We start from the raw sequence: 13,313 nt of genomic DNA, 5'->3' as shown, positions 1-13,313 counted from the left end.
AGGAGAAGCTATAAAGAAGGAAGAGCAGGCAGGGAGGCAGTGTTTTCTTCTTCCAGAGAAGGGCAGGTGCCTTCAGGAGACCTTTTGGACCATAGTTGTCTTTTATTTACAAATGTACACATGGAAGGAGGCACTCAAGAGAGACAACCCAGTAGAAAGATGGAGGAGGAGGAGGAGAAAGGGGGGACCCTATCCACGCTTCCCCCTCCTCATTTCCCCTGCAAACCCTCAAGCCATTGGACAGCAATAACAAACTGTTAGGAGGGAAGGATTCACACAGCCTGCACCTGCATTCCCAGCCACAATCTCCGGAGCTGGAGAACTTTACTTTTTTGGACCTTAATGCCCAGAAAACCCCAGACAGCATGGTTGGCACCTGCAGAGGGGCAGGTGCCCTCATGAAACAGTCAATGTCCGGAGCCTCATCTCAGGGCAAAGGAACCAAACAACCCTGCCAAGGGGGTCATCCTGGAGACACAGACAGCCATGTCCCCCAACCCATGCAAGGCTGATCCCTCGTCTTTGGGGCATAGGGCTGAAGCTGCCACACAGTGTGCCCCCCCCCTCTTTCTTACAATGCAGAGGAAGAACCACAAGCATTGGTCAGTCTGTCCCCCCAGCTCCATCCCTCCCTAGTTGTAGAAGACGTCGTCCTCCGAGAGAGAGCTGCTGTCCACGTAGCGGAGGGAAGGGGTGCTCCGCCGGAGCCAGAGGGGCCCGGGGGTGCTCTCTGGCTGCCCCCCTTCCGTGGGCATCACCGTCTGCTCCGAACCAGCCTCCCGGCTGCCGGTGCCACTGCTGTCGCTCCAGGGACTGAGCACTGAGTGTCTTTTTGGCCCCAGGAACTCCTGGCTGGAGGGAAGGAAGGCCTGGAGGCTCTGGGCAATGCTGGGGCTGCTCAGGGCTTGTGGACTGAGGAGAAGGTGCTCCGGCAGGTAGAGGGTCTCCAGGTCTAGAAGGAGGAGGAGGAGGAGGAAATTGGTGTCAGCCTAAAAGTTCTTTTAAGCATGAGAAGGACTTTGGTAGGTTTGGCCCTCTCTCTCTCAGGGAAACATGTTTGGGACTTAAGGAGAGAGAGAAGGGATTCCAGGGGGGCAGAAGGGATGAATGGGGGGCAGTGGGGAGGCACCTTGGAGCTGGACCGCATCCTGCAAAGCCCCCCAGTAATGCAGCTCCTCTTCGTCCACTGAGGACCAGGCGCTCAGCGTGGCTTCCATGATGGCAAACTGCTCAGCTACCCCTGGGAACAGAGGAAGCAGGAGGTCAGGCCATGGGGCAGATAGGGACCTCTCTCGCCCAGCACTCAGCTGCCACAGGGGCTCTGAGACCCCCATGCCCAGGCGTGTGAGAGGTGCACTGCCTCTGGGACTGGAGGGACCATTGAGCCCTCATGACCAGAAGCCAGGATCCCTGCCACCCCCTTGAAGACTCCTGAGCCAGTGGCCCTTCTGGAAAGGCAAAGTCTGCGCCCCTCTTTCCCGGATGGCTTGCTCACCTGCCGCAAATCGGGCCTCCTTGAGCTCATCGGTCAGGTCTGCATAGAGCTCTTCGTCAGTCAGGGGGAGCTCCCTGCCCGCCTGGGGGGCACTCCAGCCCTTCCACTCGATGAGGTGGGCTACGCGGCCCTGGGCCATGGCAGTGGGCTTGGTGATGTGGTCCTTGATGCTCTGGACAAGGCCTGTGGGAGGGGGAAGAAGCCAGATGAGAAGGGGTCACCAAGCCCAAGGGGGGGCAGGGAGGACCCCCTTGTTGGGATCCAGGGGGGCACAGCCAGAGCAGGTGCAACTCTCAAAGGCCCCACATTGCAAATATGGCAAACTCTCTTGTAAGAGGAGCAGGCCTGCCAGGCAGACGGTGGGATTTGCAGTACCGCGAGGAGAGGGCATATACCTACCCACCAGGGAGGAAGTCGCCAGGACTGTCACATTATAGCCTCCGCTGGAGGAAGAGGAGGAGGTGGGGTTGGGGCTGTTGGAGGCCTGGAAGCGTAGAAAAAGGGGACACTTAGAGATGTACCTCAGAGATTCTCTCCTGCATTAATGTTCTTGGTTTGGGGGAGCAGAGCAAGGAAGGGGCCCAGCTGGTCTCCCTCATTCAGAGCTCAGTCCTGGTGCTGGTCACTGGTGGAGGGGAATGGGCTGGAACTCAGCAGCCATAGCCCCAGGGGCAGAAAGAGTGGGGTGGGATGTTTGGGACAGGAGCCCCTGGGGAGGCCTTGCAGGAGAGTCCCATCCCTGGAGGGTCCACACCAAGGCGGGCATCTCATCCCTCCGGGTCCCTGGGTCCCCCACCCTCTGCCCCTTACCTCCTGGATGTCGTGAGGGGCGGCAGGAGGAGGGTCCGGCTGTGGGGTGGCCAGGGGGGGTTCCTTTTGGGCGTTTGTGAAGAGGTCTGCAAGAGGAAGAGAGGCAGCCATCAGCAGCCCCATAAGGCTTCTTGTAGGGAAGCCTTGGGGTCTGCATTGGGTCCTCCCCAACACCCACCAGTTGTTGTTGTTCTTGTTGTGTACCTTCAACTCAAGTTTTCTTGATGGGGTTTCCACCTTCCTTGGCCCTCTGCCTGCTCACTTTGGGGCCAAGAGGAGTCACAAGAGGCCACCGCCTCCCTCCTAAACCCCAGAGTCTCCTCCTAGGTCTCTCAGGGCTCAGTGCCCCCCTTTTCTTTCTGGAACAGAGGGGCAGGGAATGGCACCCTGCACTGAACCCAGTGGCACGGCCAAAGAGCAGCCAGAAAGTGTTTTGTGTTGTAGGGAGAGCTTCTGAGCCCCACCAAACCCTCCTAAGGGGAGAAGAAGAGAAGGGAGGCCATGTCTCCCAAAGGCAGGATTGTCAGTCACCTCACATCCAAGGTGGCACCACAAAAGGGCTGGCAGGACGACGACAACAACAAGGATGACGCACCTGGCAGCCGCAGCAGCAGGTGGCCCAGCCGAGGGGAGAAGGGTCCCAGGTGGACCCCCAAAGCCTTTCCTCTCAAGGGGCCTGCCTGGCTCTCCTCTGCCTTCCCAACAGCCCTGCGAGGGAGCCCAGAAGGCGAAGGCAGAGTCACCCTCGGGACATTTGGGGGAAGCCATGAACCTGTCCTCCAGCCATCTGTCCAGGACCCTCCCCATGGCCAACATCTTCCTGCTTTTCAACCTCCAGGAGGAACTCCACAATGTCCTCCATTTTGAGCATCACTAAGAAGCATGGATTTCTATTGACAGGAGTGCTTTTACGTTTTCCTTTGCCCTTGGCTGCCCTTCCACTGTGGGTCCCTGGAGTAAGCAAGCGGGGGTCCCAAAGAGACACACGACACTCTGCCCCCCACTTTTGCTCCAGCGGCCAAGAGGGGGCACCTGGCACCTTTGGGGCTCCCTCCCTCCAACAGTGTCCCCTCCCCTTTGGGGGACACAACTGGGCCTCTCCTGCCCTCTTTGCCTCCTGGGTGCCCTCTGGGCTGGCAGAGACCCTCTCCTTTGGGGCAGGGGGGGGGGGCTGAGCCAAGACCCTCCCCCTTCAGAGGGAAGGCAAGGGAAGGGAAGGGAGGAGGGGGAGAGGGGGGTTTCTGGGTGGCCCCACAGCTGGAGCTCCCTCTCCCAAAGGGGCACATGGACTCTGGCTCCCCTCCAGGAGATGCCAGCAGTGCCACTGACCATGTGCAGAGTGCAACAGGTCCCTTGAACAGCTCAGCTCTGGAGCAACTGAGGGAGAGAAGCAGAAAGGACTCCAGGGCCAAAGGGAGGGAGCCCTTTCGGGGGGCAGGACTCAGAAAGCGGGGGGGGGGGTCTTTTGTGTTTTGCAGAGGAGCCATCCCTCGGGGCCAGGGCTGGGGGGGGGGTCTTCTGGGCCTCCCTCCAGGCCTCCCTTTGCCCTCCGCCCCATAACCCCGCCTGCCATGACTTCGGGGGGGGGGTCTCTTCCTTCCCCTCCAGGCTCCATCCAAGGGGGCTGGGAGGGGGGTCTCTGACTGGGGCCTGCCTTTCCCTGCTGCCCTTTTGGGGGGGATTTGGGGGGGTCTCACCTTTGGTCACGCACAAGCCCATGGCCCTCCTCCTCCTCCTCCGGGGAGGAAGGGCATCTCCTCCTGGCGCCCCAAGGAACGAAGGAGGAGAAGCAGAAGGAGGAGAAGAGGAGGAGGAGGAGGAGGAGGAGCCGCTGCCTTCTTCTTCTTCTTCTTCCTCCTCCTCCTCTGCTGCCCCCCTTCCGACGAGACGGAGCAGACACGTGTCAGGGGCGCCGGGGGATGGTCTCTGCCCCTCTGCCAAGGAGGAGGGGAGGGGCATGCATGCCCACAGGGAAGAGAAAGCCCTGCCCTGCCTGCTCCGAGCGGAGGACAGTCACAGGACATGCATGCCTTGGAGAGAGAGGAGGACGCCTGGCCACTCTGGGCCTTGGCAGCTCACCGCCCCCCAAACTCCTGGCACCCCAAAAAGAGTGCCACCCTGGGGCCCCCTTCCTGGGTGGGGCCCACTGCTGAGGCTGGCCTTGGGGCCCTGCAGTTCCAGAATGTCCTCTGCCTGGAGACCCCTCTCTTGGCCCTCCGTGGACATTCAACTCCCAAAGGTCACAGAGGTCCGAGATGTGGGAACAGAATGCATCAAGCGGCCCAAAAGCTCTCAGCCTCAGCACTCCCTGAGTTGCACCTTCTGAACATGGGAGCAGACAAAGGGGAAAAGCCATTGGAGAATGCTCTTAGCCATTAAGGAATCTCTTCCAGCTGGAAGGGCTTGAAAGCCACAGCTGGGGAAGGTCCCCCTTGGCCTTCTTCTCCCCTTCAAGCCCTGGAAGCCGCAGGCAGTGGGGCTGAGTGGTGGGAGCCAGCTCCGCAGGAGGCCCTTCCTCCCCAATGGGGGAAGCAGAAGCCATTCAGGGCTGGTGAAGCCAGCGCCAGAAAAGGAGTTCCTGCATGGCACATTCGGGGCTCAGGCTAGATTAAGGGTAGAAGTAGGCAGCCAATCAGAGCCCGGGAAGGGCCAGGGGAAGGCAAGGGGGTCGCTGATGTATACCGATCTATCATGATCTCTATCTGCATCTATATACACACATATCATTGGTAAGGTCTATCATCTATCTATTGTCGTATCTGCAAGGCCCAGCCTCCTCTGCCATGCTGGGAAACATAGTATGGCCGCCTGAGAGAGGCTCCCAGTGAGTTTCTCTGGTGAAGTGGGAGGCTAGCCCTGGAAATCCCCAGGAGGCCCTTGGGAAGGTCAGCCTCTCAGGGACCCCTCCAAGGGCATTGGCTCCCTGATGGGATATAGAGCACCCCAGAATTGGAAAGCACGACTTAATCATAAACCCTTGATGGATCTGATCATCCAGATAGTCAGCAATCTAGGAAACCAGGGTTTGTTCCAAGTAGAGCCAGAGCCAGAGCCAGAGTCTTCCCCGCAAAGAGCCACAGCTGCTCCATTAGCAGACCTCCTTCAGCTGTGCCCAAGGGCTCCTGAGAAAGCCTCCCTGATGCCCCAAGGCCCCTTCTCTCTCTCTCTCTCTCTCTCTTTCGGCTGGAGGCTCCCTGAAGGTAGGGAGGCTTCTGCTTCCCAGAGCCTCCTCGAGGTCCCAGGCCTGGGCCCCAGGCAGACTTGGCTGCTCAACCGAGGCTCCATGAGGATGCTCTAGGGCAGCACCTGAGGGGCTTTCTCCCTCTCTCTGCACTTTGAGACCCCTTGAAGTGCCCCGAAGGCTCAATGCTCTGGGACTCTGGGCTCTGTGAGGCATTGAGCCTTCTCTCTCAGAGAGCTCTGCTGCCACAATAAACTACAGTTCCCAGGATTCCATAGCACTGAGCCCTGGCAGTCCAAGCAGTGTGTTTTGGACCAGGAATATCAACCCACTTTGAGACTGCTTTAACTCAGTGCTAGGGAATCCTGGGAATGCTAGTGTTTGGGAGACACTGAGGCTTCTCTGTCACAGATGGCTGTGAGGCCACAATAGACTACAGTTCCCAGGATTCCCCAGCACTGAGCAGTCTCAAACTGGGCCATTTCCTGAGTGTGGATGCACCTGGTGAGGCATTCTGGGCATTTCAGTCCACCTTTGTTTTATTTCTGCTGTGTATTTTGGACCAGAGGCAAGGTGACCGGACGTTGTCCTCCTTTTCCAGGACATGTCCTCTTCTGTCACGTTTCAAAAGGTCCTCCATTTGGAGCATGGCTAAGAAGCAGGAATTTATAATGCCATGGGTGTTTTTAGCTGTTATTTTTGGACATGTCCTACATTTTTGCTGGCGTGTCCTACATTTTGGGGTGAGGGCATTGGTCACCTTGGTCAGAGAGCTTGACAGGGGTTTAACTGCCATTTTGCTGCGGTGCTGGAACAATCCCCATTCCCAGAATTCCATAGCATTCAGCTGAGGCAGTTAAAGTGGTCCCAAATCAGATTATATCTCCAGTGTAGATGCAGCCCAAGCCTTTTGCCTCTCTTAGGCCTGAGATTTCAAAGCCCAGCCCTGGCACAACAACAAACTACAAATCCCAGGATTCCATAGGATGGAGTGATGAGAGTGAAAGCAGTGTCAAACTGCTTTAATTCTGCAGTGTGGCAGCAGCCTAAGTGTGCCTAAAGCAGTTCTTAACATGGTGCCCCTCTTGCACACCGAGCCTCCAAGACCTTTTGGTTTAACAGCTTGTACCCACTAACTCCGTTTCATGTCTCCTTTACTCAGTGGAGCGGAAGACAGACAAAACAAGGCAGCATTGGACTCACTGACTGGGAATGCTTCAGGTTCTGGGATTCCAGGCAAGGCAGACTCCAAAGGATTCGCATTAGCATCCCTTTCTCAGCTGTTTTCTCGCCTTTCCTTTTAGATTCGCAGACCCTGGGCCTCTTGAGTGAAACCGCAGCCTTCACGAAAACCATGACAGTGTGGCCGCCCACGCCTTCAGGTAATAATAATAATAATAATAATAATAGTAGTAATAATAGTAATAATATCACTTATTTATATTCCGCCTTTTCCCGGAGGAATCAAGGCAGATTACAACAGAAACGATGATAAAACAACAATATTACAACATAGAATAAAAATACAAAACATAAGGTACCACGAGGGGTGGGGTTAAATGCCCCCGCTTATGCCCATTGGCCAGGAAAGTTTGCATGCCTGGGTCAGGAACCCAGTTCTAGGTCCTGCAATGCCCACTCCAGTTCTAGGTCCCTCAATGCCCACTCCGGTGCTCTAGCCACTACACAACCTAGCTGGGGCTAGTCACCTTTTTATTTATCCGTACAACAGCCATGCAAGGTAGGTTGGACCCGTCTGCCTGGCAAAAAGCGGGATAGAAATAAAAATGGCAATCAAAGCAGTGTACAACAAGTTAAAATACGTTCATATATATATATATATATATATATATATATATATATTGCTCCCCTTTAAAACAAGATTAAACAGTATAAGATTAAAAACTGCATATTAAAAAGCTAAATAAAAATCATCATGGGCAGAGTTTACTGAATGGGAATTCTTATTTGTGGCCAAGCATTTTATTCTGGGAAGGCTTGCCGGAAGAGACCCGTCTTAATGGCCTTTTTAAAGCTCTCTAGATTGGTCATTTGACGGATGTCATCCAGCAGGCCATTCCATAAGTTGGGAACGGCTGCAGAGAATGTCTTCTGGGAGGTCGCCATCAGCCTGGTCTTTAAGGGCTGTAATAAATTCCTCCCAGAGGACCTCAGGGTACGGGGCGGATTATATGGAAGCAGGTTGGGCCCAAGCCATGGAGGGCTTTAAAGGTGATAACCAGCACCTTGTACTGTGCCCAGAAACTGATAGGCAGCCAGTGGAGTGGCTTCAATATTGGTGTTCTATGGTCACTCCTTGCTGTTCCTGTGACCAACCTGGCTGCCATAATCTGTACCAACTGGAGTTTCTGGACTAGGCACAAGGGCAGCCCCATGCAGAGCATGTTACAAAAATCAAGTCTTGAGGTGACCAGCGCATGTACTGCAGTTTTGAGGTCACACTGTTCCAGGAAAGGGCGCAGCTGGCGTATCAGCCAAAGCTGATAGCAGGCACTCTTGACCGTTGCGTTCACCTGATTCCTCATCTGAAGCGACGGGTCAAGAAGCACCCCCAGACTGCGAACACAGTCCTTTGAGGGGAGCGTGAGCCCCTCTAAGACTGGAGGTTGCAGCTCAATCCCTGGTTTGGGGGCCCCTACCGTAAGTACCTCCGTTTTGTCTGGATTCAGCTTGAGCTTGTTTCCCCTCATCCAGTCCATTACTGCCTGAAGACAAGCGTTCATTCCTGAAGGAGGGGATCCAAACCATGCTAGCGCATGGGAAGGGATTCGAACCCAGCTCTTCCCCCACTCCTGGGGTCTGGTGCTTCTCGCCATTCTTACACATTCCTTTTATGCAGTTATCAGGATGGATGGTGGTTTAGTAATTGAGAGGTGGATGTTTTTGGAAAAATACTCCTTGTTTTCTCCCCCAAAACACCTGCAGAGGTCCAAGGGGACTTTTCCACCTGCGTCCAGGACCTCCGCAATGTCACGACTTGTCTCCACCACCTGATCTCACAGCGCCAGGAGGCCACGGCGGAGGAAGCCCAACTGCAGGTGGAGAGAGAGGCTGGCAGCGCCAACCTTGCCAAGCTGAGCAAGGCCCTCCAGATGCAGTTACAGGTAAGCCCGGAAAAGCTGGGTCTGGGTCGGGGCCTCAGGGCCCAATGGATCTGGAGCGCTGCCGCTGCCGCTGCCTCACCTGGGACCTGTGCCACGGTTCTGTGCCACGGAGGAACAACTGGCCTCCCTCTTTCGCAGTCCCAGCTTCTTTGCCCCCGGATAAGAGCCTCCTTTTTGCAGCCATTTGTGGGGTCATTGGGAAAGCGCCAGCTTTTGAACTGTAGTGCCCAGCATCCCCCAGCTGGCATGGCCAGGCTCTGGGAGTTGCAGGGTTGACATTGCCCTGTCTTTATCAACATTTGGTAATACTTCCAGGACTTAAATAGTTGTACCTTTGTTAATAATTTGTAATAGTCCTAGGATTTAAATAACCACACATTCATTAATATTTAGTAAGAGTTTAAATAGCCACACATTTATTTAAGTAGTAAATGTACCAAGCATGGGCACATAAGGTGTGTGTGTGGGCATCCCCTTTCTAGCCTGTAATGCCAAGACAGGAATAGCAGGGTTGTTGGACTGCAGCTCCCATCAGCCCCCAACCAGCTTGGTCAGTGTCAAGGGACAGTGGGCATTGTAGTTCAATAAATATTTGGGGGGGGTTCATACGTTCCTCCCCCCAGGTTTAACCTGTCTACTGGTTGCAAGGGATTTGTTTTGCACCCGCTGGGTGACTGTAGTGCTTGCAGAGGAAGAGATGGGCTTTGCAATTATACCATTATACCATCATATATATTATACCAGACTAGCAACCTGGCGAGGCTTTGGCTTTTCCTCCGTCTCCTCGCTGACAAGGGCCTGCGTGCCTTTGGGGGGGGACTCCAAATCCCGATGAATGGAAAAGCCACCCTTAATCCCCCCTCTCTTTCTGTCCCAAATTTCTCTCAAAGAACGACAAGGACCTGCAGAAATTGATGCAGCAGCAGCAGGAGCGGCTTCGGGCGTCGGGTGACCAGAGCCGGAGGTTGTGCTAGGTCTCCGTGGGGTGCCCAGGCCCTCCGTGCCAAAGGGGCACCCTCCCTGTGTGTCCGGGGAGGTCATTTATCTAGGAGAGATCTCAACTTTCTAGGTGGTTTTATGCCCATCTTCCCTTTTGCTTCTGCCTCCCCCCAAAAACCTGAGTTCATCCCAGCTGAGCTCAAACCAATACATTTGGGCTTTGCTTTTGTTGGAGTTTTTAAAATCAGAATTTGGAATCATGGGGTTGGGGGAGATAATAGAACATATACGTTAATGATATAAATGAGCAACAACTTGTTTCTTTGCTCTTCATATTCAAGGCCGGCAAATCCAGAGAAACTTACTTGTACTTTTACTTACTTTTTGACACTAAAAGTAACTAAATGCAAAGGGTAGGAAGTCATTTACTGTTGTTGGCATTTTTAGAAATGTTGTTCTTGGTTTATTGGTTTGTTTCTTCTTCCTCTTGTTTGTCGTTACGATTTATTATTATTATTATTATTATGCTTTATTGATATAGCGCTGTATATAGTTTATGTTTCGTGTTATGCCTTAGTTGGATTTGCTGCGATTGTTGTTTGAGTGTGTATTCGAATAGATTTTCATTTCCAGGGCAAGATTTCCCTATACTTGGCTGGAAAAGGGGCTGGAATAGATGACCTTGGGATCCCCTTCCAGGTCTGACCCCTTTCCTCTCTTTTCCTTCCTCCTCCAAAATCCCAGCTGCTGAAAGAGGAAGCCACCCAGCTAAAATGCGCCCTCCAAAAGTCAGAGATGGAGGTGGCCACTCTTTGGGAAGAAATGCGGGCGACAAAACCGTCGGAGGAAGATGGGACCCGAGGGAAAATCTGGCTGCGGCAAGAGGTACGGCGGCCAGACAGTGTCCACTACCACACAACGACACAGAACCCCAAGAGAAATGCTGCTAGCAGCAGACACTTCGGTGTCCACCCCAGACTCTACCCATGGCCATGCCTCCTCTCCACCTGAAGAACCATCTACTCTTCCCTCAGTGGAGGGCCAGCCAGTCCCGATAACAAAGGATCTGTTCCAGAGATCAGACCCAACATTACAGGTGGCCTGGTCATTGGCGAGGGGTGAGGCACATGCCACTTGGCCAAACAAGCGCGCCAAGTTCGTGGTGACAGATGGCCTGCTCTACTGTGAATTTTGGCCAAAGAACTTTAAGGGAGATTGGTCACCACAAGAGCAACTCCTGGTCCCAACTACATACAGGGCCAAGCTCCTCAGCCTGGCACATGGCCACCCCAGGTGCCATACAGGAGTCACCCGGACTAAGGACAGACTTAAGAAGGCTTTCTTTTGGGTTTCCAAGACTCGCCAGGAAGCGGACAGGCAGCCAGAACCTAACCCTACGAGGTGCACTTTGCTCAATGTTTATATCCTACCTTCCCTCTCCTAAGCTCCTTATGTGAGAGGCTCACCCACAACAACCCTGTGAGCAGGACAGGCAGAAAGAAGGGGGGAAGACTGCCCCCAAGATCATGCAGAAAGTTCCACAGCTGAGTGGGGCAGGATTTGAACCTGGGTCTTGCAAGCTTTGTGCCCCCTGACCTCCCATTTTGTCCACCCACCTACCATGTATCTGTTCCTCATGCAACAGAGGAAGGAGACGCTTCTGGGACTCCAGGCTTTGCTCCAGATGCTCAGTTCAGGCCCCAACATGATTCCGCACCGAATCCAGCCCAGATTCTGCCTGCAAAAAGTGGGTGAAGCCTGGCTCCGGAGGGTCTCTATGTGTCCCTTTGATGCTATGCATATCTCTATGTAACTCTTGTGTGCTCCTGAGGGGAAGAAGGCCAGGGCAACCCTCCGGACAATCCTGACCCAGAAAGCTCCACATCCTCCTCCAGGCAGAATGGCCTGGAAGCAGCCCAGCAGCGGCCTCCCAAACACTCGCCCTTCCTGCGCAGTTGGACAGGAGGGCCAGGGGGCGCATGCGAAGGAGGGGGACACCAGCCCCAAGAGGGCCCTCCCCTCCTCACCCCCCCTGCTCACTGCAAAGGCCACGGGCCCCTCTTCAGACCAGCCCCACCAGCCAGAAGCTGAACCTGGGAAGACCCCCACCACCAAAGGAGACCCAAGAGAGCCACCAGCATCTTCTAAACTTCATTCAAAAACTTTAATACATTGACTGTACTAAGTTATCCGCTCCGGCCAGCAGTGCTCCTGGCAATACTCCGACCCGAACAGGAGCTCCTGCCGAGACCAAGAAATGTGCGGGTCATGCTGAGAGAGCCAAGACATGCCTAACACCAATGGGGAATGATGGACTGCCGCCAGCAAAAACCGGAGCTCCTCCACATGGCCCTGGATCTCAAGGTGGAGCACCGGAGTGTGATGCGTCACTGGGCCAGACCGGATAAGCTGTCCATCGATCGTCTCCACTGGCCTGGGCTCGGGCAGAGCCTCCATCGCGATGCCATGATGTCGGGCAAAGGCGGACCATCGGACAAACTTGATCTAAATATTTAAAAGCAGTGTTTACAAAAACAGAGAACTAAGGCCTGGGGATGTCTCCCCCTTTGGCCACTGGTTCACTGTGAACCGTCCCAGGTCCATCGCCTGGCAGCAAAGCCTCTGGCCCGAGAGGCCCTGGGAGTAAGACTTCCACCAGAAATCCACAACAGCAACTTGCTTAAAAGCAGTGAAGTTTTACTGGAAATACAGATAGATGTGACTGGACAAACTTTTCAGCAGAATCTGGCAAGCCGAGCCCCAAGCACTAAGTTAAAACCCCTACTCCTCCCCAGCCTTTTCCCCTCCTCCTTCCCAGGCCTGAGAAGCAAAGGCCTTATCCCATTCCATTCCCAAGCAGCAGCCCGCACCCCATTCCCCAGCCACAAGCAGGCAGAACTACAGCCTAAAGCAATTGCTAAGCAAGGTGAGCAGTGACTATAGGAACTCTAGTGAAGATTGATTGGTAACTGACTTTGGAGTTCTGACACTCTGCCCCTCAAAGCACTATTTCCCCAGTTTAGGTTTGTCTGGATAAGCCAAATGGAACTCAGCGTTGACATGTTTAACCCCCACCCATTCAGCCATATCAATGGGGAAATGCTTCCACTGCACCAAATATTCCAAACAGCCCTTCACAACCCTGGAGTCCAAAACGTTCACCGTTTCGAAGTGTTCTTCTCCCTCGATCAAGAGTGGCAGCGGAGCAGTGTCCTCCAATTCGGTTTTACTCCTCTCCCCAGCTGGTTTCAGCGGGCTGAAAGGGAAAGTAGGGTTAATATGTTTGTACAGCTTAGGAAGGTCCAATTCAGCTGTCACCTTGCTCACAAGTCTCTTAACAGCAAACGGACCCACAAACTTAGGGCCCAACTTTTTACAAGGCACCCGACACTTTAAGTTTTTCGTAGACAGGTAAACCAGGTCCCCTTCACGAATGTCCCAACCTGGCTTTCGATGCTGATCAGCAAAGTGTTTGTAATCCAGTTTGGCCTGCTTCAGGGCTTCTTCAGTTTTATTCCAACTGTCCCTCAAAAGCTGGCTCCACTTCCCCACCGGCTTGGGGTCAGTCGGCCCTGGATTTAACTGTGGGATAGTTCTAGGTTCATAGCCAAACACCGCTTGGAATGGGGACACACCAATACTGGAACGAACTGATACATTGAAAGCCACCTCGGCGTGAGGTAATAAATCCATCCAGTTGTCTTGTAAGTAATTAACATCACACCTTCTTAGGTAGACCTCCAGGCTTTTATTAACCCTTTCC

At 54.0% G+C, this 13,313-nt stretch overlaps 1 protein-coding gene across 2 annotated transcripts; it reads right to left on the bottom strand.

The window, feature by feature from the left end:
* Positions 1 to 78: 78 nt before the first annotated feature.
* LOC149307576 (protein FAM131C-like) lies at positions 79 to 4,225 on the bottom strand. 2 transcript variants are annotated; one of them, XM_089536900.1, is made up of 6 exons: positions 4,003 to 4,225; positions 2,306 to 2,391; positions 1,895 to 1,979; positions 1,496 to 1,678; positions 1,130 to 1,240; positions 79 to 952 (listed from the first exon to the last, which is right to left on the bottom strand). In XM_089536900.1, the coding sequence occupies exons 1-6, from the start codon at positions 4,022 to 4,024 to the stop codon at positions 633 to 635; spliced, it is 807 nt and encodes a 268-aa protein (XP_089393026.1). In that variant the 5' UTR covers positions 4,025 to 4,225; the 3' UTR covers positions 79 to 632. The 2 variants fall into 2 exon arrangements, with proteins under 2 accessions (XP_089393026.1, XP_089393027.1); XM_089536901.1 differs by lacking the exon at positions 1,130 to 1,240.
* Between the last annotated feature and the right edge of the window lie 9,088 nt (positions 4,226 to 13,313).

This window comes from Sceloporus occidentalis, unplaced genomic scaffold (assembly GCF_023333645.1).
Source record: "Sceloporus occidentalis isolate IW3139 unplaced genomic scaffold, rSceOcc1.0.p SCAF_8, whole genome shotgun sequence".
Taxonomy (NCBI): Eukaryota; Metazoa; Chordata; class Lepidosauria; order Squamata; family Phrynosomatidae; genus Sceloporus; species Sceloporus occidentalis.
Note: the sequence above shows the minus strand (reverse complement) of the source record. Positions and strands in the feature narration are given on the sequence as shown.

Coding starts and splice junctions, on each gene's coding strand:
- LOC149307576 (XM_089536900.1), bottom strand. CDS start 4,024: ATGGGCTTGTGCGTGACCAAAG. Junction 2,392..4,002: donor GGGCTTGTGCGTGACCAAAG/GTGAGACCCCCC, acceptor TTCCTCTTGCAG/ACCTCTTCACAAACGCCCAA. Junction 1,679..1,894: donor GGCGACTTCCTCCCTGGTGG/GTAGGTATATGC, acceptor CCCCTCCCACAG/GCCTTGTCCAGAGCATCAAG.